Source organism: Mesoplodon bidens (genome assembly GCF_964165515.1).
Source record: "Mesoplodon bidens genome assembly, chromosome: X".
Classification (NCBI taxonomy): domain Eukaryota; kingdom Metazoa; phylum Chordata; class Mammalia; order Artiodactyla; family Ziphiidae; genus Mesoplodon; species Mesoplodon bidens.
Genome location: NC_138163.1, coordinates 113,099,652 through 113,123,778, shown reverse-complemented (window position 1 = coordinate 113,123,778; position 24,127 = coordinate 113,099,652). Strand labels below are relative to the sequence as shown.

Below are 24,127 nucleotides of genomic sequence, written 5' to 3'. Positions count from 1 at the left end.
AGTGGTTCCTCTGCTTCTTCATTTTACTTACATTTCTCTTATTCTGTGCATTTAGGAGAAACAATTATCTACTGTAGTCTTAGAGGACTGTTTATATGTGGAAGCATCCCTGCCTAGCTTGTGTGGGTTTAATACTGTTTTGGCATGAGGGCTGTTTTTGGTTTGGATGCTTGCCGTCTCTTTCCTCAGCATGTGCTGGCCGTTATTCCATTGATAGGGGGTGGGCAGGTGCACAGCCCATGCACATTCCTGGGAAGGTGGGGGCCAGTGGTTGGTGCCTGGTCACAGGATGCACTCCTGGGAAGATGGGGGCAGCAGTTAACGCCTGGTCCCAGGACCCTCAGCGGGGGCAGGCTACATGCATTCCTGGGGAGGCGATGGCAATAGTCGGCACCTGGTCACAGGGCATGCTCCCGGGGAGGTGGGAGCAGCAGTTGGCACCCAGCCGTGGCACCCTTGGTGGTGGTGGGACATGCGCACTCCTGGGGAGGCGAGAGGGCAGTGGTCGGCACCTGGTCTCCGAACCCTTGTTGGTGGCAGTGGTCCACACCCACCTCTGGAGTTCGAGATGGCAGCAGCGGCTTGTGCCTATACCCCAGAGTTTGTGCAGGCTGTGCCCTGCCGCCTGAGAGTTGGCAGAGAAAGAAGCTCCTATGGCGGTCCCTCCCCTCTCGTTGCGAGCCCCCTAGCAATGGCGACTTTCCTGTCTGTCAGTCCCAGTCTTCTTCCCATGCTCCCTTTGTTGTGGTGCACCACACCCTAGCCCCCTCAGGCTGTCTCCACGCAGCCAACCCCAATCCCTTTCCCAGGTCTGACCTCCGAAGCCCGAGCCTCAGCACCCAGCCCCATCCCACGCCAGTGGATGAGCGTCTCAGGCTGGGGAGTGCTGGGTGGTGTCACTGACCGTGTGTGCAGTCCCTGGAATCTAATTTTTAAAAAGATACAAATGAACTTATTTATAAAACAGAAGCAGGCTTATAGATATTGAAAACAAGCTTATGATTACCAAAGGGGAAACGTGGTGGGGTGGAATAAATCAAGAGCTTGGGATGAACACACACACACTACTATATATAAGACAGATAACCAGCAAGGGCCTACTGTATAGCACAGGGAACTCTACCCAATATTCTGTGATAACCTATATAAGAAAAGAATCTAAAAAAGAATGAATATATGTATATGTATAACTGAATCACACCTGAAACTAACACAACATTGTAAATCAAGTAAAATCCAATAAAATTAAAATATTGAAAAAAAAGGAATCTAAGCGTACTACTACAGAAAAGCATCAAATCACAAAGGGAGAGAAATAAGGAATGAAAAGAATTACAAAAAAAGCCAGAAAACAATGAACAAAATGGAAATTCATCCATACTTATCAACACTTACTTTGAATATCCATAGACTAAATCATCTAATCAAAACACATAGGGGCTTCCCTGGTGGCGCAGTGGTTGAGAGCCCGCCTGCCAATGCAGGGGACATGGGTTGGAGCCCTGGTCTGGGAAGATCCCACATGCTGCGGAGCAACTAAGCCTGTGTGCCACAACTAGTGAGCCTGCGCTCCAGAGCCTGTGAGCCACAACTACTGAAGCTCGTGCGCCTAGAGCCTGTGCTCCACAAAAAGAGGCTACTGCAGTGAGAAGCCCACGCACTGCAATGAAGAGTATCCCCCGCTCGCCAGAACTAGAGAAAGCCCATGTATAGCAACAAAGACCCAATGCAGCCATAAATAAATAAATAAATAAATAAATAAATAAAATTAGATTCCACATATGAGGGATATCGTATGATATTTGTCTTTCTCTGTCTGACTTACTTCACTTAGTATGATAATCTCTAGGTTCATCCATGTTGCTGCAAATGGCATTATTTCGTTCTTTTTTATGGCTGAGTACTATACCATTGTATATATGTACCACATCTTCTTTATCCATTCCTCTGTCAATGGACATTTAGGTTGTTTCTGTGTCTTGGCTATTGTAAATAGTGCTGCTATGAACATTGGGGTCCATGTATCCTTTTGGATTATGGTTTTCTCCGAATATATGCCCAGGAGTGGGATTGCTGGATCACGTGGTAGTTTTATTTTAACTTTTTTAAGGAGCCTCCATACCATTCTCCATAGTGGTTGTACCAATTTACATTCCCAGCAACAGTGTAGGAGGGTTCCCTTTTCTCCACACCCTCTCCAGCATTTATTGTTTATAGACTTCTTGATGATGGCCATTCTGACTGGTGTGAGGTAATACCTCGTTGTAGTTTTGATTTGCATTTCTCTGATAATTAGTGATGTTGAGCATCTTTTCATGTGCTTTATGGTCATCTAGATTCCTTTATCTTTTGTGTATCTACTTTAGGTTTTTGCTTTGTGGATACACGAGGCTAACATAAAACATCTTATAACAGTCTCTTTTAAGTTGAAACAACCTAAGTCCAAACACATTCTAACACTCTACGTTTTTACTCTCCAATGTTTTATGTTTTTCATGTCACAATTTACATCTTTTTTATCTTTTTTTTTTTTTTGTGGTACGCGGGCCTCTTACTGTTGTGGCCTCTCCTGTTGTGGAGCGCAGGCTCAGTGGCCATGGCTCACGGGCCTAGCCGCTCCGCAGCATGTGGGATCTTCCCGGAGTGGGGCATGAACCCGTGTCCCCTGCATCGGCAGGCGGACTCTCAACCACTGCACCACCAGGGAAGCCCTACATCTTTTTATCTTGTGTACAGTAAGTTCCCTACAGATGAACGAGTTCCGTTCTGAGAGCATGTTCATAAGTCCAATTTGTTCATAAGTCCAACAGAGTTAACCTAGGTACCCAACTAACACAATCGGCTATATAGTACTGTACTGTAGTAGGTTTAGAAGACTTTCACACAAATAATAAATAACAAACAAACAAACAGAAAGTAAAGAAAACATTTTTAAACAGATTTTTTAAAAAAAATTATTTATTTTGATTTTTGGCTGTTTTGGGTCTTTGTTGGTGCGCGCGGGCTTTCTCTAGTTGTGGCGATCGGGGGCTACTCTTTGTTGCAGTGCGGGGGCTTCTTATTGTGGTTGCTTCTTTTGTTGTGGAGCACGGGCTCTAGGCATGCGGGCTTCAGTAGTTGTGGCATGCAGGCTCAGTAGTTGTGGCTCCTGGGCTCTAGAGCACAGGCTCAGTAGTTGTGGTGCACAGGCTTAGTTGCTCCGCGGCATGTGGGATCTTCCCGGACCAGGGCTCGAACCTGTGTCCCCTGCATTGGCAGGCGGATTCTTAACTGTTGCACCACGAGGGAAGTCCAAAAATATTTATAATCTTACAGTACAGTACCTTGAAGGGTACAGTGGTACAGTACAACAGCTGGCGCTTCTTAGCAGTACTAGGTACATCACTGCAGCTTTTATGCTTGCTTCTGGACATTCTGGGCTTGAAATAAAGATACTGTACTATTGTACTCTATACAGTACTGTACAGTAAGTTACACAAAATCACAACCACTTGTAAAGGAAGTACGCACGTGACAATATACGCCAGATGTGTGAACTAACGTGATTGGACATGCAAACGCACGTGTGCACCTTTGAAAGTTTGCAGCTTGAAGGTTCGTATGTAGGGGACTTACTGAATCCACTAACAAATTACTGTAGTTATTGCTATTTTTACTACTTTTGTCTTTTAACCTTCATACTAGATCTTTCAGTGATTAACCCACCACCATTAGAACATTAGATTATTCTGAATTTAACTATGTATTTCCCTGTACCGGTGAGATTTATACTTTCATATATTTTCCTGTTATTAATTGGCACCCTTTTGTTTCAGCTTAAAGAAGTCCCTTTAACATTTCTTTTAAGGCTGGTCTGGTGGTGCTGAACTCCTCATCTTTTGTTTCTCTGGAAAACTCTTTACCCTTTAATTCTGAAGAATAACTTTGCTGGATAGAATATTCTGGTTGGCAATTTTTTTTTCTTTTAGCACTTTGAATATATCATGAAACTGCAACGTTTCTGCTAAAAAACCTGTTGATGGTCTTATGGGGGTTCCCTTGTAGGTAACAAGTTGCTTTTCTCTTGATGCTTTTAAAATTCTCACATTGTCTTTAACTTTTGAGACTTTAATTATAATGTCTTGGTTTGGGTCTCTTTGGAGTCATCTTATTTGAAACTCTCTGGTCTTCCTAAATTTGAGTATCTGTTTCCTTCCTGAAGTTAGGGAAGCCCCTTAAGCTATCTTCACTCTTTTTATTATTTTTTTCTTCTTTTATTATTGTATTTCTCTTTTTTCTTTGTATGAATTCCACTGCCATGTCTTCAAGTTCTTGGATCCTTTTTCCACTTCATCTAGTCTGTTGTTGAACCTGTCTATTGAATTTTTTAGTTCAGTTATTGTATTCTTTAGCTCTGTGATTTCTGTTAGGTACTTCGTTTTATTTTCTGTTGATTGAAATCCTCACTTTGTTCATACATAGTTTTCCTGATCTCAGTGACTGTTATGACCTTTCCTGACCTTTATGACTGTTATTTTGAACTCTTTGTCAGGTAAATCACTTATTACTGTTTAATTAAGGTCTTTTCTGAAGTTTTACAGGCATACACCTTGGAGATATTGCTGGTTCGGTTCCAGAACTGCAATAAAGGGAATAATGCAGTAAAGTGGGTCAGACGAATATTTTGGTGTCCCAGTGCATATAAAAGTTACGTTTACACCATACTGTAGTCTATTAAGCATGCAGTAGCATTATGTCTAAAACACAATGTACATACCTTAATTTAAAAATACTTTATTGCTAAAAACTGTTAGCCACCATCTGACAATGCAGGGTTGCCACAAACCTTCAATTTGTAAAAAACATAGTATCTGTGAAGTGCAATAAAGTGAAGCGCAATGAAACAAGGTACGTCTGTATCTTGTTCTTTCATTTTGAATATCTTCCTCTGTTTCATAATTTTCCTTGACTCTCTGTGTTAGTATCTATGCTATTAGATAAAGCTGCCACCTGTCCTAGTCTTGAGGGAGTGGTTTGTGTAGGAGATGAAATTCATTGTTCAGCCCTGCCCAGCTCTAGGTTTTCTCTCCAACCTTTGCGATTGTCTGAGTAGACTTCTTTGTTGGTGGCTCCTAGCAGTTGAGGGTGTGCTAAGATCTGTCACTGTCCCAAAGGGGAAGATCTCAGTCAGCATCTAGAAGCAGGCTGATTGGAAGCCAGCCCTCTTTCAGGGGGGTAACTGGGAGATGGTTGTTTCTGTCTGCTGCTTCTGCACTGTGTCTTGGGGGGATAGCTGTTAAAAAACTGTTTCTCCTTTGTTACAGTCCTGTGGGACTCATGAATGTAAGCCCCACTGGCCACCAGAGCCAGGCGGTCAAGGGGCGTTCCCTGGGCACACAAACCAGGGCACCAGATGTGTGCACAAGGTCCTTTCTGGGCGATACGGGCAACCTGGAGCAAGGCAGAGGGAGAGCACAAACAGAGTGTCCACTGGCTCTGGGGTCTCCGGAGAGTATTGCCGTCTGCCCCTTGATGTGTGGTATATTCGAGGCCTTCCCTTCAGGCTGCAGCTGTTAAGATTAGCAAGTAGGCCTCACTCGGGGAAAGACTGGGCATTTCTGTCTGCTGCCTCTGCAACATGCCCTGAGACCAGGGATTGAATCCGGAGCACCGGCAATGGGAGCAGGGAGCCCTAACCACTGGACTGCCAGGCAATTCCATCGAACTGTTTATATGTTTGTTACAATCCTTTGGGACTCGTGAACAATGTGTAGGCCCCACTGGAGACCGAAGAAAAATGGTCAAGGGGTGTCCCCTGGGCAGTAGCTGCAAAAACCAGGGTGCCAGACATGTTCACAAGCTCCTTTCTGGGAGATACCAGCGACCTGGACCTAAGCAGAGGGAGAGCACACATATGGTACCTGGGGTCTGTGGGGAGTATTGCAGTCAGTCCCTAGATGTGAGTTAAATTAGGAGACTGCCCCTGAGGCCACAGGTATTATGATAAGTCATTAGGACTCTTTCAAGGGAGACTGGGTATTTCTGTCCACTGCGTCTGAGTTAGCCATGGTGAGTCTGCGTGGACCCTTTAAGGACTGTCTCATAGTGCACTACAGCCGTACGGGTCTCATGGACACAAGCCTTGTTGGCTTTTTTTCTTTTAATATTTATTTATTTGGCTGCACCGGGTCTTAGTTTGCAGCACACGGGATATTGGTTGTGTCATGCGGGATCTTTAGTTGAGGCATGTGAGATCTAGTTCCCTGGCCAGAGATTGACCCCAGGCCCCCTGCATTGGGAGTATGGAGTCTTACCCACTGGACCACCAGGGAAGTCCCCAAGCCTTGTTGGCTTTCAAAGCGAGATGTTTTGCGGGCCTGTGTCTCTGGTAGAATTCTTTTTTTAAAAAATTAATGAATTTATTTATTTTTGGCTGCGTTGAGTCTTCGTTGCTGCACGCGGGCTTTCTCTAGTTGCGCGAGTGGGGGCTGCTCTTGGTTGCGCTGCACGGGCTCTAGGCGTGCGGGCTTCAGTAATTGTGGCACGTGGGCTTGGTGGTTGTGGCTCATGGGCTCTAGAGCGCAGGCTCAGTAGTTGTGGCACACGGGCTGAGTTGCTCCGAGGTATGTGGGATCTTCCAGGACCACAGCTCGAACCCGAGTCTCCTGCATTGGCAGGTGGATTCTTACCCACCGCGCCACCAGGGAAGCCCTCTGGTAGAATTCTTAATGTGGGATTCAAACCCTTTTCTCCTCAGGGAGAAGCTGGTAGTTTTGAGTTCCCTCCCGGCTGCGTGTTGCCACGCCTGGGGTGGGGTTTATAGCGACATTCTGTCTCAGTTTCTCCTACCTGTTTCCATGTGGTTTCTTTTTTTTCTTCATTTGCCTGATATGCGTAGGAGTCACTCAACTAGTTTCTGACTTTCTTTTAGAAAGAAGTGTTGTATATGTAGCTATAGGCTTGGTGTGTCTATGGGAAGAAGTGAGTTCGGGAGACTTGTATGTGGCCATATTGAACTGGAGCTCACAGAAAGTGACTGTTCTTATTTGATATAGGTCAGCTATAGTATACATATGAAAATAAGATTTCTAGTTGAACCTAAAGGTTTAAGAATAATTAGGTGTTTTTTTTACATCTTTATTGAAGTATAATTGCTTTACAATGATGTGTTAGTTTCTGCTTTATAACAAAATGAATCAGCTATACATATACATATGTCCCCATATCTCTTCTCTCTCGCGTCTCCCTCCCTCCCACCCTCCCTATCCCACCCCTCTAGGTGGTCACAAAGCACCGAGCTGATCTCCCTGTGCTATGCGGCTGCTTCCCACTAGCTATCGATTTTACATTTGGTAGTGTATTTATGTCCATGCCACTCTCTCACTTTGTCCCAGCTTACCCTTCCCCCTCCCCATGTCCTCAAGTCCATTCTCTACGTCTGTGTCTTTATTCCCGTCCTGCCCCTAGGTTCTTCAGAACCTTTTTTTTAGATTCCATATATATGTGTTAACATACGGTATTTGTAAGTTTCTTTCCGACTTCACTCTGTATGACAGACTCTAGGTCCATCCACCTCACTACAAATAACTCTATTTCATTTCTTTTTATGGCTGAGTAATATTCCATTGAATATATGTGCCACATCTTCTTTATCCATTCATCTGTCGGTGGACACTTAGGTTGCTTCCATGCGCTGGCTATTGTAAATAGAGCTGCAATGAACATTGGGGTACATGACTCTTTTTTTTTTTTTTTTGTGGTACGCGGGCCTCTCACTGTTGTGGCCTCTCCCATTGCGGAGCACAGGCTCCGGATGCACAGGCTCAGCAGCCATGGCTCATGGGCCCAGCCGCTCTGCGGCATGTTGGATCTTCCCAGACCGGGGCACGAACCCGTGTCCCCTGCATCGGCAGGCAGACTCTCAACCACTGCACCACGAGGGAAGCCCCATGACTCTTTTTGAATTACGGTTTTCTCAGGGTATATGCCCTGTAGTTGGATTGCTGGGTCGTATAGTAGTTGTCTTTTTAGCTTTTTAAGGAACCTCCATACTGTTCTCCTTAGTGCCTGTACCAATTTACATTCCCACCAACAGTGCAAGAAGGTTCCCTTTTCTCCACACCCTCTCCAGCATTTATTGTTTGTAGATTTTTTGATGATGGCCATTCTGACCATTGTGAGATGATATTGCATTGTAGTTTTGATTTGCATTTCTCTAATGATTAGTGATGTTGAGCATTCTTTCATGTGTTTGTTGGCAGTCTGTATATCTTCTTTGGAGAAATGTCTATTTAGGTCTTCTGCCCTTTTTTGGATTGGGTTGTTTGTTTTTTTGGTATTGAGCTGCATGAGCTGCTTGTAAATTTTAGAGATTAATCCTTTGTCAATTGCTTCATTTGAAAATATTTTCTCCCAAGAATAATTAGGTTTTAAAAATGTATAGCAAGTGCAGAAACCTTCACCAAGTGATCAAAATTAACATTACCAAGGATGGGACCAGACCATCACTACATACATGCCTCCTGCTATGATGTGCTGAGGACACATCATTGCTTATGTCATATTCCTGCCAAAAGCACATAACCTGAATCTAATCATGTGGACACATCACAGAAACCCAAATTAAGGCACATCCTACAATTAACTGGCTTGTACTCTTAAAAAAAAGTCAAGGTCTTTGAAGACAAAGAAGGGTAGAGAAACTGTTTCAGATCAAAGGAGATTAAAGAGACATGACAACATCATGAAATTGAGAATTAGATCCTAGCCCAGACTGGGGAAACGCATATAACTATTAAAAAAAATCGTGGCACAATTGACAGTATTTGAATATGGGCTGTGGAGTAGGTGATAGCTTTGTATAATGTTAAATTTAAAAATTTTGAGAACTGTAATGTGGTTATGCAAGAGAATGTCAGTTCTTGGGAAATGTACATGAAGTATTTAAGCATAAAGGGGCATGATGTCCGAAACTTACTGTCAAAATGGTTCAGAAAGAAAACACTATAGTTGACCCTCGAACAGCATGGGTTTACACTGCGTGGGTCCACTTACACGCCGATTTTTTCCAATAGTAAATACTGTGGGACTACATGATCTGAGGTTGGCTTAATCTACAGATGTGCAGATACAGAGGAACTGTATATATGGAGGGCCAACTCTAAGAGTTATACACGGGTTTTCAACTGTGTGGGGGCGGGGGGCGCCCCAACCCTTTTGTTCTGCAAGGGTCAATTCTGTTGGGGGAGGGGAGGGAGAAAGGAGAAGGTGAGGAAGGAGCGAGAAACTAAATGGGACAAAATGTAAGCAGTTATTGAATCTGGGTAAAGGGAATATGGGGGTTCTTTGTACTATTCTTGTAACTTTTCTGTGAGTTTGAATTATTTCAAAATGAAAACTGACAGAAGAGCTCAAAATTCACCCTGAATATATGTAAAACACAAACACATGCGTGCACGCACACACACGCACACAAGCAAGCATATATAGAATTTTAGTCTAAAGTTACTGTACAGAATCTTTTCTGTATATGAAAGCCACTCTCAAACATCGCCAAACGTCACACACTCACATGGTATTGCTTGTTACGGCCTGTCTGGCGTGTTGCCACTCCTGTGTTGTCAGATAAGTCCGTGAGATCACAGCACTCTGAAGCCCAAGGAGCAGTGGAGGATGTGTTTATGGTTCCTACCCTAGTGGCTTTGCTACTGTGGGAAAGAATGCAATTCACGCCCTTCCTACAGTTAATTTGAAGGCAGAGTCTTTGCATGTGTGCCAGTGCTTGCCTTTGTATTCGTTCCGCCATTAGAGCATTGCAGTTTCAGGGAAATCCCATCGCAGCTCCACAGAACGCGTCCATACATGTCCATTAGTCTTGGGGCTTTCCCCCAAACGCACATTCTGCTTGCTGATGCACAACCTGCGCCAGCTTGATGCACTTTAATTTTTAGCTGAAATAAATCCCTCCCCTCCAGCCTGTGCCTAGTGTGGAAAGGAAAGCCAAATGCCCTCCTCAGAGCAAGACATACAGTTTTGTCTTAGGTTGAAGTGTTGCAGAGTCCTCAGTTACCTAGTTGAGTGCCATCAAAACAGCTAGTCTGGGCGTTTCAAACAAAAGCAGGCTCGGGGAATGGCACGGGGGAATCAATGATTTATTTAAATAAGATGAAAATTAGTCTTCGTATGTGTGGATTTCAAGGGAAGTCTTTCAATGTAGTAGTCCCTTAGGTTGGCATCATCACCCCACCCTCAGCTTACTGATTCGTATCAGAGGTGCCACACCCTTTTTTTTTTTTTTTCTTTTGCTGTATGCGGGCCTCTCACTGTTGTGGCCTCTCCCGTTGCAGAGCACAGGTTCCGGACGCGCAGGCTCAGCGGCCATGGCTCATGGGCCCATTCGCTCCGCGGCACGCGGGATCTTCCCGGGCCAGGGCTCGAACCCGTGTCCCCTGCATCGGCAGGCGGACTCCCAACCACTGCATCACCAGGGAAGCCCGCCACACCCATTTTAACACCGTTGTTATATCAGCTTGACCATCTCCTATTATTTCCAAAGTCACTAGAATAGGCTGTACCTAGTGGACTTTTGTAATTTCTTTGGCCCTCCAGCATCTGAACCTGTTGAGGAACTCCTCTCTGTGACTCTTGGTGGGAAGCAGAGATAGATGGTCTCTCCCTAGAGGTGTTGACGTTGCTCCTCGTCTTCCTAGCCTCCTTTGCAGCTAGGACAGAAGCAGAGCAGGACAGGGGTGAGGGGATCTCCCTCTGTTGGTGGTCATGACTATGTACGAGAGGGGTGTCCCCCTCAGAACCAGTTCTGAGGCATCATTTTAGGAGTGACTTCTATTGTTCAGACGTCTCCTTGGGTCTGGTACCATTAATAATAATAGAAGTGATAAGCAAAGTGTCAACCGCAAACTAGTTAATTCATATGCTTGTTATTACTAAAACAGAAAACAAAAAGACCACTATGACCATTGCTGCATAAAATTACCTCCCGAGCTGCAAGTACTTACCACCTTTGATCCAGAAATCGCCCTTCTAGGAATGTGTCCAACGGATATATTTTTGCACAAGTGAAAGGATGAAATGAGAGATGTGTGGTATTGTTTGTCAGAGCAAAAGAGGAAAACCACCCACATACCCCACCAAAGGGGACCGTTTAAATAATATCCCCCCCCACACACTGGGTTATTAGCTATAAAAAAGCATGACGAAAGCATTTCATATATTGAAATGAAAAGATCTATTTCAATATAATTAAGGATGGATCTCTTGAGTCCATTCTTAAGTTTAAAAAAAAACCAAGGTATATAACTGAATGCATAGAATGCTAGCTTCTGAGTAATAAAAGGAAAAAAAGTAGGAACATACGTTTGTAATTGCTTACACAATAATGACACTTTGGAAGGAAACACAAGAAATTATTAATATTTACTCAGAGTGCAGTGAGGATGAGGTGGGAATAGGGTAGTCAGGGTCCTTCTTTTCACTGTTGGGCTTTCTAGATTTTTCAATTTTTTAACGATATGAAAATTTTGCCTATGTAAAAAATAAAGTACTGCAGTCCAGTCAGCACTTTTTTGTAACATAACTGCGTGCTTTATTGAGATACACAGTAAAGCAGTAATATAATACAATAGTAAGGCATATATTTGGTGAAGTCTGATATGTTGTGAAAATGCAGTAAAACTGAAGTTTAAAAAAATAATTAGTAAATGTTACAGTGTTGGTGTTAAAACACAATATATTATGATACTCAAGTAAGAACCCAGTACCTGAAAACAATGACATAACATGCCAGGTGATGTTTATGCTTCAGTTACATTGGTTATGATTTACAGTTTAATACTCGGTGGTTATAAAGAACACGAAACAATGTCCAACTTATGCTTAAAATGTAGCAATAAAGCTCTCAGTTTTTATTCAAATATTTTGACAGACTCACTCCAGAACTAATGTCTAAAAGATAAAATAAAACAAAAGATTAAAACAAAATTAAGCCCTCTATTTACCTCTGATTTTAGAATGAAACTTAAACTTCTTAGTAGGAAGTAAAGTAACCCCTTGTTTTAAATCACGGTTAAAAAAAAATCCTCGGGTAAAGAAAAAGTACAGCGTCACATAAAGGAAAACAATGCAAGACTAAAATCAAATCTTCATGTAATTTGTTACCTTAGAGCTTTGGGTTTTCTTTTGGAAATTATGAACAAAAACAAAAATGGAGGGAAATGTTCTCACAATGGACAGGTGGTGAAGCTGTGAAATCAGGTGTGCACAATTATTAGGAACACCCCAAAACCAAAGTGAGGTAGAAATAGCATGAGAAGCCATGTCTGATGTTAATTATCATTAGTAAAATAAGGAACAAAACCCACTCTCCAAAAGTTAATTACACTTGATGTAAGAGGTAACAGATTTGCAAAATGATGGGTCACACAGTGATTTCTATTGAATGAATGATTTAAAAAAGTGAAAGACTAATAAGATGAAATGAAAGAGTAAAGCTTTTTCCTACCAGTTAGTCCTCTTGAGCGTTCTCCTCTGCTTGAATGATTTGTTTATTAATGTATTTAACCTGCCTAATCCACCAGAAAGGGTTTGGAGTACCTTTTGGAACATTTAAATCAATTTGCGTTCCCACTTACAAACCTGCCTGGAGTTACTTGTAGAGAAATGCCAAGGAGGGAAACGTGATTCATGGGCTTCTGGGTGGATATTGAACAGTACCACAATGTGACGGGGCTACTGTGTTACACATTTTCACTAAGGGTTGTTTTAAATTAAGTCTTGTGGCATTTACAAACTCATTACAATGGGGAAAAAAATCTTCAAAAACTGGAAAACCAAGACACCCACTGCTGTTTGACTGTGAGAAAAGAACAGTTGTAATTATAAAGCTCTCTCTGTGAGGTTATGAACATTCATCCAATCCTTTACGTCAAGAGTGGCCTGCTCCCTCTGAGGGATTGGCTGGGAAGCCACAGCCCTCCAGCCCTACCATAGTCCTCCTCCTGCCTGGGAGTTAAAAATGCCTTCGGATGCTCTGATTTTCACTGAAGCATCTTTAAATTTAAACCGTGGCATTGCCAGCAGCAGGAAGCTGAATACATCAACCAGCGGATTACTCTGACATAATAAGTCCTGTGTATTCATTCATATGTCCCTTAAAAAAATCCAGTACTCTAGTTGTCAGTGGAAAGTTTAAAATGAGAAACATCTGGAGGCCCAGACAATGTTTTAGTGCGGTAGTTTCCTTCTGGCTTCAGGCTCCAGGGAAAATTCATTGTAGACCCAAGTAGGTAAGCCTGGATGACCAGAAGCGATTTCTTTCCGTTAGGACTTGGCAAGAACATTTGAACAAGGAATTTAAAAGGTCTCTTGAAATTCATATCTATTTATCTATATACCCATAGTATTTACATACTTATAGACATATAGACGTGTAACACGGAAACCCACAGCCAGTCCCACTCAGTCAACAATTCCAAAAGAGCGATATGAAGTAGTCATTTGGTGGTGTTAGAGGAAGTCCTATCTTAAATATGCAAGAAAAAAAAGCCACGAATCTCATATGGATATCACGCTAAAAGGATGCAAAACAATGTGCTGCCTCAGTGTGTGTGTGTGTGTGTGTGTGTGTGTGTGTGTGGTGTGTGTGTATGTGTTTGTTTTTAGGGGTTTTTATAAACAACTTTTTTTTATAAAGCACACTTTAGTTTACAATCTTTCTTTATAACTGTTATAAATGTTTAAACAACCCAAAATGCGTTCCATATAAAGAAATGGCAAGTTATTTAGCTATCAAGATTTTACATGTAGTTTTCTTATAACTTTTTTTGTACAATTGCATAGACGTGTAAAACCTGCCATTGTTAACAAAACAATAACAGACTTAGAAACTACTGAAATCTACAGTATAGTACCACTACCCTTCACAAAAATATAGATTTGTTTTTCTTGTAAACTCTTACTGTCTAACCCTCTTTGTTGTACGAATGTTATAAACCAGGCGGGAGTCAGGAGCTGTGAAACATTTATTCTGCCCCTTCTTCATCTGTCATGACTGAAACTAAGGACTCCATCGCTCTGCCCAAATCATCTGCCAAGTGGAAAAGGCTTCCTACATTGTGTCCTGGAAAACAAAGAGAAAGACACACTTGACACAAGGTGTGGTTATCATCACCCCAACTCTTTGTCATTTGGGAAATCATCCCCCGTTTCTAGGTGAAGACAACACAGAAGCTGCGTCGAGGGGATACACAACAGGGTTTGGTTTTTCACCAGTTTTCCAGGAAGAAGCAAAGCCTTGTTAATGAAGCCATTCCACACTGTTAGTATCAGCCTCATATTGGATCAGGCTCCTATAGTGTCATATAAATGGAAAAAAGTCAGACTGCACTCATCTTCCCCATGAAATATATATCAAAAGGCTTCCATGGATAAGCACAAGATTCCTGTCATAAGAGGAACAATTTGTGATGGGATGTATCTTTTCCACCTTGCTGTGGGAGATTATTTACTATGTACTTGTATTAAAAATTATTTTCCTATTGAACAACCATCACCATAACTATCACCACCACCACCGCCGCCACTCTTCTCCATCACCGTTAGCATCGCTACCATCACTACGTGTGAAATCTTTATCTCAAGGCTGTTACAAGCTGTTGGCTCACGTCTAAGGCTATGGCGGAGGTGACTGTTTTCTCTCTGCTTTTACTTGAGTTGAAAGATGAACTCTTGAATTGACCTTAGTACACACTATTAACATTTGAATTAGGAAGCTTCAGGAAAAAAAATACTTTTCATTCCAAATTACTCAAGAGCCTAATTATAAGATGACCCACATGTACAGCATGGATTTGGGTAGCCTCTGAATTCATTTTTGATCTCCTACTAAATGAGGGTTAACTATCAGAATAGCCTTCTAATAATAATATGATATGACCTATCATTAATCCCCCAGCATGGAGCATAAAAGCAGCACAATGTCCCTGGGTACTTTGTGGCAAAATTCAGATCTAGAGTAAGATAATTTGAGACATACTTTATGACTTGCCTCGTCATGTATGTCCCATATTTTTATATGGCTAATTTTAATTCTTGGACATGAGGAAATCATTCCACTATTCAAGTACTGCCTTTGAAACTAAAAATGCTTTACTAGGCTATTACTACCTTGCCATGTATCAACTTTACAGATTCCCATAATAATTGTTAAAATCCCTATAAACATTAAAGATAGGCTAGGGTAGGTGTTCTATTCTAGTATTTATTTCAAGAGACATATCGTTTTTAAATATAAGAGGGGACCTGAAGAGGACTCATAGGCAGGCACTTAAACAGCGATGGCACCAGATCAAGTTAAGACTTAACTTTAATGCTATTCAGCCATTTTTATTAAGGTGACCGAGTTTGTAACTCTCTGAGCTTTATTAGTGCAGAAAGTTTCAATGAGGACTAATTATGCTTTAAAAAAATCACTCTGGATTTTGGTTGGGGCTGCACATATAAAAACTTCTAACAAAGCATATGTACTATGCCTAGAGTAGGCCAGTAGTTTGGCAGCCCTCAGTGAAGAACAAAAATCATCTTTGGCTTTTCTAAACCATAAAAACCACAGGAAGCCATAGTGGGTCCTTTGCTACTCCTCAGAGCACAAATATCTAACTGATGCCACCGAGTTGGAGGGCTTCCCTTGTATCTACTTTTGACTGCCCAGCAACCCTGGGAAATCTGTACAGTTATTCATGTGTAATTGAAAATAGATGGACTAACTGCAAATTTTAAATTGCTTGCAATCTTAACAGCAATTAATAAAACCAGTAAAAACAAACCCCAAGACTCTTACAACCTGATACCTAAATATAATTCCAACTATTTCTCACATCTATACTATAGTATAGGCCTCCTGGTAGCTAGAAAATGTATTACAAAACATAAAACAGGGAAGAAATCATTTTTGTATCCATCAGCTTATTGACAGTAATCAAAAAGTGCCTATTTTAGACTGTGCTAGGAGATGCAGACTGCAGTTCAAAAGATAACGAAGACAAGTAAATGCATTTATAGATGATATAGCCAGGTGGTGCTTCTACCCCTCAAAATGGTGTTCCGTTACTAACTGAAAGGAAAATTCTCGAGTCTCTTAAGAGGCATAAGTTCTAGGGGTATCTGCTATTTAAAAAGTTACCAGGTCAGAGGTTCATGGTTTGTTTTTTTTTAATTAATTAATTTATTTATTTTTGGCTGTGTTGGGTCTTCGTTGTTGCGCGAGCTTTCTCTAGTTGCAGAGAGCAGGGGCTACTCTTCGTTGAGGTGCGCGGGCTTCTCATTGCGGTGGCTTCTCTTGTTGCGGAGCACGGGCTCTAGGGATGTGGGCTTCAGTAGTTGCAGCATGCGGGCTCAGTAGTTGTGGTGCACGGGCTTAGTTGCTCCGTGGCATGTGGGATCTTCCCAGACCAGGGCTTGAACCCGTGTCCCCAGCGTTTGCAGGCGGATTCCTAATCAGTGTGCCACCAGGGAAGTCCCAGGTTCATGATTCTTAATACACCATACCTACTCCCACAAAATGTTAGGTGGCCTTTAACCTGTCCAGACGGTTAAGTGTTCAGAATTGACCTCATGGCCATCCCTATGCTAGAAGAATGAACGTTCTGAGTCACCTCACCATATCTATATGATGCCTTTCATTACTTTGTTTACAAATACCTGCTTCATCAGAATAACAATTCCAGTGTTTTCCATGAAGGTTTTCCTTAGAGCCAGGAAAAAAAATTCTATCTGACTAAATGCTGCCCCAAAGAATCATATACCTCAACCCGCTGGAGGCATAGAACCACACACAGATAGGGAATTGGGACACAAAATAGATTTGTATCCTGCTTCTGTTATCCGTGCGTGTAAGGCAGAACACTAGTGAGATCATTAATTTTACCTGACAGATTTTTCTAAAGTCAAAATGAAAATCTTGTGCTATGAGCATGAGAGGCCCTGGAAAACAGGCAGGATGCAGGCATCTGCGATTAGCTTCAGGCACAAGTAGACATAAAAATACGTCTATAGACGTACTTAATCCATTCTTAAGCAAGGATTGTTGAAGAGAAAGGCACTGTGCGTTTAACATTAGGGTAGTTGTATGTTTTTCCAAGTTGGTGCAAAGTGCGACACGTGGACTCTCACGTGCCACCTCTGCCTCAGGAGTTGTTCGCTGCAGTGATTGGAATTGAGACTTTCTGGCAGAGACCCAAGACCTCAATAGCAATCTGGCACTGTTTTTTAAAAAATACTGTTCCCAAAGAAATGGTGAGCACTCAACTGGCCAAAGCAAAGCCAGAACACTGCAGTGAAATGTGCTTATCTTTTCTTCTCTGTAATTTAATCTTTGAAAAGATATCTGGTCTGCAGTACATTTGGGGTATTTTCATAGCATTAAAAAAAATCACTATTGTTTTGATTCTCTGGCTTTCTGAAAACTTATCTGACTATAATACACCTCAGGTAGTACAGTTTCCAAATGCCTATGTGACTTCAGTTATATGTGCTGGCCTTTTCTAAAATTCGTTTATGAGAGACACATGTTTAGGGTGGTTAAAAATATGGTGCAACTTTTTACCACAAGTTAAAATAAATTTTAAGGGGCACTTACCATCAGAATGAACCCAAGACGTCTCACATAAGAAGGCAAACCGTCAGGAGCATTCAATGCTTCACCAATTCAGGTTTCCTGTTTCTCCTCCCAGCCCACCGCTCCCTCCCTTGGACCCCACAAGCCTTGGAAGGGAGCACTGGTGTAGACACACTGAAGGATCGTTCAGTTGATTAGACCTGCATGGCATGGCACTGGCAGAATTTCCAGTATGATGTTTAAATGAATTAGTGGCTACTCCTGTCCATCTGTTGCTAAGATCCAGAACCTTCTCATATAAGGACTCCCCACCCGTACAACCTGTCTCCCACAATAGTACACACTATTGCCATCCATGGGAGAGCTTTCCTTCTTGCGTCCTTCATACTAAACTCTTGGTAAGGACAATCTTGTTTCACTTGGGCTGTCACTCAACACTTTGTCATCCAATGTCATTTCATTAGGTAATTCAATGTTTAGCTAATATTTCTGGTAGAACAGAAGTATGAAGCAGCTTTTACTGTAAAACCCCAAACCACATTCAGTGATAATGCTGTACCCTACCTATAAAAGGCATTAAAAAAATCCCTCAAGACTCCAAGATTCACTTTTTATCCCTAATTGGTTATTGTTTTATCTGGCTCAAAATGCCAAGTAAAGAAAAAAAGCATCCTCTAAAGGGCAAGTTGAGATGACATATGCTTTTCACACACCATTTTCTAAGTGGCAGTAAAGCACACAGTTAAGAGTGTGACTCTGGACCCAGACTGCCTGGATTCAAATCCTGGCTCTGTCACCTTGGACACGTTGCTTACCCTTTCACTGACTCAGTTTCCTTATCTGTAAAATGGGGTTAATAAGAGTACCTACCTCATAGGATTGTCCTGAAGATTACATAATGAAAAAGATGGCAAGTGCTTAGAAAAGTCCTTGACACACAGTAAGTGCTCAAAAAAATGTTAGCTAAAGTGGGAAAGAAAGAGTGTAGGCACCAGGAAAAAGAAAACAAAAACAAAATGAAGTCATCCCTGAAGAATAAAAACCAAGGGCACTGGCAGAAAATGCTAGGGTCCTGGAAGTAGAAGGAAGCTTTATGACTCATCAGTTATGTTCGAGGCTAAATGTAGTTTGAAGATTTTGTTTGTGTTGCAAATGGCAACAGATGATGAACTTCAGGATTCCAACCTAGGGACTACGAAGCGTTGCCATTTAAAAGAGATTCCTGTTCCCCCAACCCCTGGTCCTGTTGTCATGGTGATGACAATGACAGTGAACATTTGAGGAATGTTCCTCATAAGCTGCAAGTGGAGAGGTGACTACCATCCTTACATGATGACACGTGTAATACACACATGGGCGTGCACGCACACAATTCTTACACAAACGCCAAACATAGAAAGCGGGATGAGACAGACAGAAGCCATGGCCGTGAGCCTGAATCTCACTAACCTCTCTCATTGGCTTCCCAGGGGTATTTCTTCCTTTAATAATAGAGAGAGGAAGAGGCAGAGATATCAGAAAGGAAAAAAAAAAGCATAAATATACAGTTTCATACCAATTTGCTTCTTTTACCAAACAAATGTTGAGATGACAATTCATTTATCCCCTTCTGGAAAAAAAATAAAAACAAAAACACCCAAAAGACACATCCAGTCAAATAACCTTTACATACACTTAAAGTCGGTGTAAACAGATAACATGATCCAGGAGACATCACTCATAGAATCCATAGAGCTCACATGTTCAGCTGGATGAAAGCTGGCACAGCATAGAAATCTGACAAATTGAGCACTGTTTTCAAGGGCAACTGTAGAATCTCAAGTTTACTGTCCAAAAATCTCAGAATCTCTTTATTGTCCACTTGACAACCAACACACCAAAACAAACAGTAGTTGGTTTCAGGTGCCAAAAATCTGCACTCCAAATGCGAGGTAGAACACTGCATAGAGGCTAGACTCCATCCTCTTGGGAGAAGCTGTTCTATCTGATAGAAGCTGAGCATGTCCATGATGGGACTGGGGGCACTGGAGAAAATTGCAACAAAGTGGGAAGGAGATAAGTCCCACTTATGGGCAAGCCATGGAGCCAGATTCAGAAATGAGTCTTCACCTTCCTCCTCATGATTCAACAGATACCAGGAGCCTTGAGGGTCAGCCAAAGACCCTCTGGCCTTGTTTGTTTTATAGAATCCTGTATCTGTATGCAGTTATTTATTTTTGAAAAGCAGGTTCTGATGAGAAAGTTTTTCTATGCTAATATTTATAACCGGACAGAAAATTAGGGACCACTGACCATACCTGGCATGTCTTGGGCATGCGATTTCTGGGGTCTCCAAAGTGAAATACTGGTTTTCAAACTTTGGCTTTAGCATTGGGCCACTTCCTACAACATTCTTATCTGCAATCCAGTATTTAGAGCAGAAACAAGCAGAGCTGTGAGAGATCTTGTGCAGCATCTTCCTTTCCCCTGACACACTCCAAGAAGACCTATGACCCCCTGAAACAATTTGAGTACTAGTCTAGAACGAAGAGGTATTGAGCTACTAATCCAAAAGAAACTTTTTTTTTTTTTTTTTTTTTGCGGTACGCGGGCCTCTCACTGTTGTGGCCTCTCCCGTTGCGGAGCACAGGCTCCGGATGAGCAGGCTCAGCAGCCATGGCTCACGGGCCCAGCCGCTCCGCGGCATGCGGGATCTTTCCAGATCGGGGCACGAACCCGCATCCCTTGCATCGGCAGGCGGGCTCTCAACCACTGTGCCACCAGGGAAGCCCTGTGTTACCATTTTTAAGGGAACTCTACTTTAAATTTTTTTTTAAAAAATTATGTACTTGGTAGTATCATAGATTCAATTAAAATATTTTGAGTTTCTTTTACATGTGATGTAATAGCCAAATTAATATGGGCACAATTCATTAAGCTAATATACTTATTTTGAAAGTGTACTTGTTTGGGAAAAGAAGCTTTTTGAACAGTTGACTCTCAACCGCTGCGCCACCAGGGAAGCCCCCAAAAGGAACTTTTTAAAACTCAAGTTTAGTGTTTAAAACTTCTGGTGTACATTTTAAGGTTTTCTAAGTATGACCCTCCCCCTGTCTTTGCCTTCCTTCTGAATTGTCCTGAGTCAGAGATTTCTTGGGGATACAGAAACTGCATGCTTGACGATGTAATAAACATGGTCAAGGTATTTGATGCTCCTCAAACCAGGAGAAAGAGAGAGATGCTCCTCAGTGGTGGGTGTTCCCAGTGGTAGGCCCATAGCAGATGATGGGGAAAAGGGAGGGGGGAGAACAGCATTTCATCCTTGATGGTGCACGCCAACCCCAGCAGGAATTAGTCATCCATTCTTTTTCACTTCATTAGCAAAATTTAAAAAATTTTCTACTTCATGGTTCTACTGTCTGGTGGTAGAATTAATTCTCCTCCCCTGCAAGACTGTGAGCTCCCTGAAGGCAGGATCCACATGTTGCTCACCTACCTCTCTCTCCCTGATACCTCTACTATACCTCGACGTTACATGTATTTGGTAAATGCTGGCTGAACTAAATTAGGTAGCCACTAGGTCATGGCCAAGAGTCCTTGGATGCTTTAGGCTACTTGGCCTTGCCTGCGATCCTTTAGCTTGGATGCCAAGGGCTGTAGCTGCATCTGGCTTGTAACTTGGGCCTATTTTTCTTTTTCTTCTTTTTTAAACTGAAGTATAGTTGATTAACAATGTTGTGTTAGTTTCAGGTGTACAGCAAAGTGATTCAGATATATATATATATATATATATATATATATATATATATATATATATATATATATATATTCTTTTTCTGATTCTTTTCCCTGATAGGTTATTACAAAATATTGAGTGTAGTTCCCTGTGCTATACAGTAGGTCCTTGACTTGGGTCTATTTTTTAAACCTCAGAACCTTAGGAAGGACAGTGTTGTTAGAAAGCAATGTGATTTTAGCTTTAGAATGTAATTACGGTTCCTAGAATGATAAAGGTTATGTATCTTTATTAATTCTTCAACAAGGACTATTCAAAGCTCAGTATCAACTGGTCACTGCTGAAGATGAAGCAGACGATTTGGGTTTTGTTTCAGGTACTTCTTCAGAAACCATGTTTTCTGTAAAATGGACCTCCCAGAGCTATGTGATCCCTGACCTCTTTCAAAATCCTCCCTCGCGGGCTTCCCTGGTGGCGCAGTGGTTGAGAGTCCGCCTGCCGATGCAGGGGACACGGGTTCGTGCCCCGGTCCGGGAGGATCCCACGTGCCGTGGAGCGGCTGGGCCCGTGAGCCATGGCCGCTGAGCCTGCGCGTCCGGGGCCTGTGCTCCGCAACGGGAGAGGCCACAACAGTGAGAGGCCCGCGTACGGCAAAAAAAAAAAAAAAAAAAAAATTCCTCCCTCACCACTTGGGTTCCAATGTGCTCATTAGCATAGTACGAAGGGAAGTCCGCTTCTTGTTTAAAAAGAGTTAAATGTTTTCTACTTGTATCAGAAACTTTCTACACTGATAAAATAGACGCTCCCTGGTTGCACCATTAAAAACATTCTTTACCAATAAATAAAGTGCCAAATAAAAGGTTTATGTGAAAAACACATTGTTTGCAAATGAGTTTCCTTAGACCTTCGGTTAGGGGGTCCATCTGGCAATGCAGTGTGCTGTCAGGAAATGAATCAAGAGAAACAGGAAGTGTGCTGGGGAGTCCTGAGTCTAAAGAAAGGGCTTGGTCAGGTCTGCAGAAGTCTCGTTTCCTCAGGCAGTACAAACTTGAGAGGATTGGCTGTAATTCATTTTTCACAGTCAGAATCGCAGGACGTTACTGTTTCTGAGTATCTTTATGAGCTTCTTTACCTCAGTTCACTGACTTTTTAAAAAAGTTAAGGAATAATGAGTCCCTTTTTAGGACTTCTGTTTCATTACAAGTGAAAGAAGATTGAAATGGCTATACTTCATTGAAAACGCAGGATCTTTGGTGAAGATGGATATAAACGCATAAATCAATTCAAAAGCAGTTTTCTTGAGCTGAAAGTTGACCAGCACTGAAATCTGTGACTGTATGTATGTGATGAGCTAGAGTGGACAACAATTTAATGATGTAAAGTCGGGGTTGGCACATTTTCTCTGTAAAGGGCCAGATAGCTATAAATACTTCGGGCTTTGCCAGTCACGCAGTCTCCATCGCGGCTGTTCAGCCCTGCCACAACTACTCTGCCCTTGGAGTGAGAAAGCCCCGTAGACAATATGTAAGTGAATGGGGGTGGCTGTGTTATGATGAAACCTTATTTATAAAGAGTTGGCCCGTGGACTGCAGTTTGCCGGCCCCTGGTGTAAAGGAGCAACAGCTCAGATCCTTTCTGGAAGCCAAGAGGAAAGGGAAGGGAGCCTGCAAGGGGGGGCCAGGATGCTTCCATCTGTCTTTGCTCTTTATGTTGCTCTTCCATAAAAGTCACAGACAAGACTTGAATTTTAGAAGACGGCAGGTTTTGCAAAGCGGTTGGCTTTCTAATTTAGAGGCGTTTAACAGAATGTATGTGGCCTTATTTAGGAGGGGGGAGTATGAGAGGGAGAGGATGGCATGGGCTGTTGGGGATAAAAATAATGTGGCACAGGTCAGCAGGTAAGAGATTATACAGGCAGCAGCAATACCCGCATAACAGTGCTAACTGCTTCCTGAGTTGTCTTACTGCACATCTTGGATCCTATTGTTAATCCATGTCCAGTGGCACCTAAATTTTACAGAGACCAATACCATACCCCTCACTAGCGAAGCGTTTTCTTTCAGGAATGCACACGCATCGAACAAACTGTTTGTTAGACTGCTAAACTATCAGAGACGTATGGACAAATCACTTAAAGAGTTGATTTTAGGGGCTTCCCTGGTGGCGCAGTGGTTGAGAGTCCGCCTGCCGATGCAGGGGATACACGGGTTCGTGCCCCGGTCCGGGAAGATCCCACATGCCGCGGAGCGAATGGGCCCGTGAGCCATGGCCGCTGAGCCTGCGCGTCCGGAGCCTGTGCTCCGCAACGGGAGAGGCCACAGCAGTGAGAGGCGCGCATACCGCAAAAAAAAAAAAAAAAAAAAAAAAAAAAAGAGTTGATTTTAAAACGATGTTTGTTGTTCGTCCTGCCCATGTAGCCTCCCTACAGAATAATGGTGGAGATTTAGAAAGTGTTCTGTGGTAGATAATGCCTTTTATTACAGTGGAATTCAACTTCTCCATCTATATATAGACACAGGGAGAGAGTATATAGGTAGATTAAATAGGTTAGATAGAAATTGGCTAACATTCTGTGTTTAATGTACACCAAGGCCCTCAAGGTCCTCAGGTGGTTGTGAATAACTAGAGCCAGAGATTCATCGGAAAAGATAGGCTCGCAAAGCTAAACAGGCACACGTTCACGCCTTGAACTCCCTGCGGTTTATGGTGGCTACGAGGCAGGATAGTGCCGGCTATCACTTGATCACTAAGCGGAGAAGCGTGCAGCCTCCTTTATTAATTTGTATAACAGTTTAGCAAGGCCA

At 42.4% G+C, this 24,127-nt stretch overlaps 1 protein-coding gene across 6 annotated transcripts in view; it reads right to left on the bottom strand.

Annotated features, from left to right (window-relative positions):
• Positions 1-11,599: 11,599 nt before the first annotated feature.
• The window catches only part of DMD (dystrophin), a 2,087,389-nt gene continuing 2,074,861 nt past the window's right edge, over positions 11,600-24,127 (bottom strand). For 2 of the 6 annotated variants that reach the window (XM_081221409.1, XM_081221408.1), the window contains 2 exons: positions 19,058-19,089; positions 14,018-14,113 (listed from right to left, as the gene is read on the bottom strand). In XM_081221409.1, coding sequence (XP_081077535.1) covers positions 14,102-14,113; positions 19,058-19,089 — 44 coding nt within the window. In that variant the 3' untranslated portion in view covers positions 14,018-14,101. Of the gene's footprint in view, positions 14,114-14,173; positions 19,090-24,127 lie in introns of those variants that run through there. The other 4 variants (XM_081221407.1, XM_081221406.1, XM_081221405.1 and 1 more) reach the window with 3 other exon arrangements.